This window comes from Fukomys damarensis, unplaced genomic scaffold (assembly GCF_012274545.1).
Source record: "Fukomys damarensis isolate Sample0158 unplaced genomic scaffold, DMR_v1.0_HiC HiC_scaffold_22, whole genome shotgun sequence".
Taxonomy (NCBI): Eukaryota; Metazoa; Chordata; class Mammalia; order Rodentia; family Bathyergidae; genus Fukomys; species Fukomys damarensis.
Window position 1 is genome coordinate 23,733,477 of NW_022900934.1, and position 3,366 is coordinate 23,736,842.

Sequence of the window (3,366 nt, forward strand, 5' to 3'; positions counted from 1 at the left end):
AAAAAAAAAAAAAAAAAAAAAAAAAAGGGAAATCCTGGGCTGGGGATTTAGTTCAGTGGCAGCACAACTGCCTCACAAGCACAAGGTCCTGAGTTCAATCCTTGGTACCAAAAAAAAAGGGAAATCCAGCTGGGCATGGTGGTACATGCTTGTATCAGCATTTAGGGGGCTGAGGCAACAGGATCCCTTTGAGTTTGAGGCCAGCCTTGGCTACATAGTGAGACCCTGTCTCAGAAAAACAAAAACAAAACAAAAAAGGAAAATCGAGAGTCCTATATTCCTGTATTCAAATCTGGATCCTTTTAACAAAATGGCCCTACTAGTGTTATAGGTACTATCAAATGTCTTTCTCATGCCAGGCACTGTGCTGGCCCAAGGGTTATAGCCATGTAGAAACACTGGGGAGCTCCCACCTAAGTGGGAAAGACAATGAATGTGTATATGGAGCTAGAAAGAAGCCTGTGTGGCTAGGGTAGATTGAGCAAGAAGGAAGTAGGGGAGAGGAGGCTTTAGAAGGAGGCAGGGGCTGGATCAGAGAGGGCCTCATATAAGCTGTGGGAAAGTTGGATTTGGGTCAGTGTAGAAGGAGCAGCCTCGGTAGGACCTACAACAGTGCCTTGATCTGATTTGTATTTTAGGAATACACTCTGGTTGCTGTGGAAAATGGGTCAAAAAGGTCAAGGGTCATATCCAAGCAGGCAAGATAAGAACAAACGTCGTTATAGACACAGAGCAAAAACTGTAAGAAAATAGTCGGAAAGAAAATTCCTTAAGAAGCCTACAGAGTTCTTGTTAGGATATAGGATTTTTTAAAAAAGGCAAAAATACTTTTGCAGAATTTGTAATGTGATTCTATTCTATAAGTAAAATACAATCCATATTTTGAAAGGGAAGACTTGTATGTGTCGAGGAAAATAAAGCAGTGATATGTTTTGGTTTCCAAAGGGTATTTGGTGAAAAACCAAAGTAGCAGGTCCACTGGGGCCTTCTTGGGAATGCAAATCTAGTTTCCATGAAAGCAAAGCTCTTTGGAAGTCCTCCAGGGTGCATGATGGGAACAGGCATCCGATCTGGGCCAAATAGTGCAAGAAAAGAAGTCAGTGCTTAAAGTTCATATTTGAGTCACATGTTTTAATGTAAGATATCCACTGAGAATTATAGTTGTATTTAAATACATTGTTAATTCTGAGAGGCTAAAAATGTTTGTAGCAATTTATCTTACTCCCCCATGCCTATAAATTGAATTGAAATGTTCTAAATTAGACGCCTCAGTTAGTTATTTATGATAGTAAAAACTTGGTAACCACCTTGATAACCATCAAGGAAGGATTAGCTGAGTAAATGACACATTCATTTTGATGGTGGAATATTCTGTCCGAGTTAATAGTCAGAAAACAGTAGTGTAAGAGGGTACCCTATTCTGTTTGGTTTTTGGTACTGGGGATTGAACTCTGGACCTTGTGCTTGCGAGGCAGGTGGTGGAAACACTGAGCTAAATCCCAGCCCTAACAGTAGTGTAAGAGGGATAGGAGATTGTCCTGTCATGAGGAAGGGGCAGGAAGATCTTTCTGAGGATGCAGCATTTGAGCAGAGACCTGAAGAAAGTGAGGGAGGCCTCTGAGGAAGGCAAAAAGGAAGAAAGAGAGGGAGGGAGGGGAGAGGCAGGGAGGACCCGGAAGAAGAGTGCCCAGACTAAAGGGACCCAGAGGCAAAGAACCTGAGGTAGCAGATCCTGCCAGCTCAGGAATGGGAAGGTCAAGTGGCTGGAGCTGCAACGGCAAAGATTGCAGAGGCAGTGGATGAGGGAGGGAGCTGGAGCCAGATCCTGAAGGACCTAGTAGGGCTTGAGTTTTTAACCATTGTGAAGGGGTGGGTGGGGGTGGCGCAGCATTATGAGAGGAGGTTGGAAGGTAAGACTTACGATAAATACATCACAGGGTATGAATGGGAGCAGGAAGTCCCATTGGAAGCGGGTGTGATGGTCCAGGCAAGAGATGTGGTGGCTTAGAAAAGAGCGAAGCTCCGAGAAGCTGAGTGATTCAGCCAGGAGCCTCAGCTAACCCTCACTACATCACTGTGATGCTGTTCTGCCTCGTTTCCTTCTCCCACATGGCAGATCAAAGACCTCCGAGACCACAAGCTTGACAACCGCATGGAATCCTTCTTCCTGGCTGAGACTGTGAAATACCTCTATCTTCTGTTTGACCCAGCCAACTTTATCCACAACAATGGCTCCACCTTTGATGCAGTGATGACCCCCTATGGGGAGTGCATCCTAGGGGCTGGGGGCTACATCTTCAACACAGAAGCTCACCCCATTGACCCCGCTGCCCTCTACTGTTGCCGGAGACTGAAGGAGGAGCAGGTGGAAGTGGAAGGCCTGATGAGGGAATTCTTCTCTCCCAAGAGAAGTAGGTCAAGATTTCAGAAAAGGACAGTGAGTTCAGGGCCCTGGGAACCCCCAGCAGGGCCAAGAACACTTTCCTCACCCGAAAACCACGATGAGGCAAGGGAGAAGAAGCCTCCGAAGCAGAAAATCTCACTTCTCAGCTGCCCCAGTCAGCCCTTTACCTCTAAGCTGGCATTGCTGGGACAGGTTTTCCTCGATTCCTCATAACCACTGCCTAATTTTTTATTTTTATTTTTTGAGACTTAGAACTACAGCAATAAATCTGCTTTTGGCTATTGTGTTTTACTATTGAATTATTTTTATTCATAGAAAGGCCAATAACAATTTGTGGCTAATAACAATTATGAACCTTGTATATTTTTCTCAGAAAGTTGGAGAAAGCTAAATCCCAAGTTAGCTCCTCTGAATGCCTCAGGGCTTTATTTAAATCGCCCTTCTTTTTCTGGTATTTTTGAGGAGGGTGCTGATATGAATGTGTTTCTTTGCTAGTTCTTACCTAGCCTGTGTTTCTGCCCTTTATGCATCCCCTCTATCCATCTGTTCTTCCAGGCAACAAAGGTTTGTTTGTTAAGCATCTTTGGGTGCCACCATGACCTGAGAGGGTCAGCAGCAAATGGGGGAGTTTCTTATTCCTGTGGAAACTAAATTCTAGCCGTCAGAAATAAACTCATAAATATATACAGCAACACCAGCCTGCGTTCCATGTGCTAACCAGCTGTGGGCAAGTTCAGCTACCTTAGCGAGGGTGGTCTGGAAAGGAAGACTTAGGGCCGAGGCTTTAGCTCAGTGATTCTGCCGCCTGCCTCGCAAGTGCAGGGTCCTGAGTTCCATCCCCACTACCAAAAAAAAAAGGTGGCGGGGAGGACTTGTTGAGGAAAGAAGTTTTTAAGCTTTTAGTAATACAGAATTTTAAATGAACAAAAGAAAATAAAATAGTGATCCCTCAGGTGCTTATC

General features: G+C 44.6%; 1 protein-coding gene across 1 annotated transcript in view; it reads left to right on the top strand.

Annotated features, from left to right (window-relative positions):
• Edem2 (ER degradation enhancing alpha-mannosidase like protein 2) overlaps positions 1–2,681 on the top strand; it is a 25,148-nt gene extending 22,467 nt beyond the window's left edge. Inside the window, exon 11 of the mRNA XM_010639938.3 lies at positions 2,117–2,681. Within this exon, the coding sequence (XP_010638240.1) occupies positions 2,117–2,617 (501 nt within the window). The 3' untranslated portion in view covers positions 2,618–2,681. The remainder of the gene's footprint in view (positions 1–2,116) is intronic.
• The last annotated feature ends 685 nt before the right edge of the window (positions 2,682–3,366 follow it).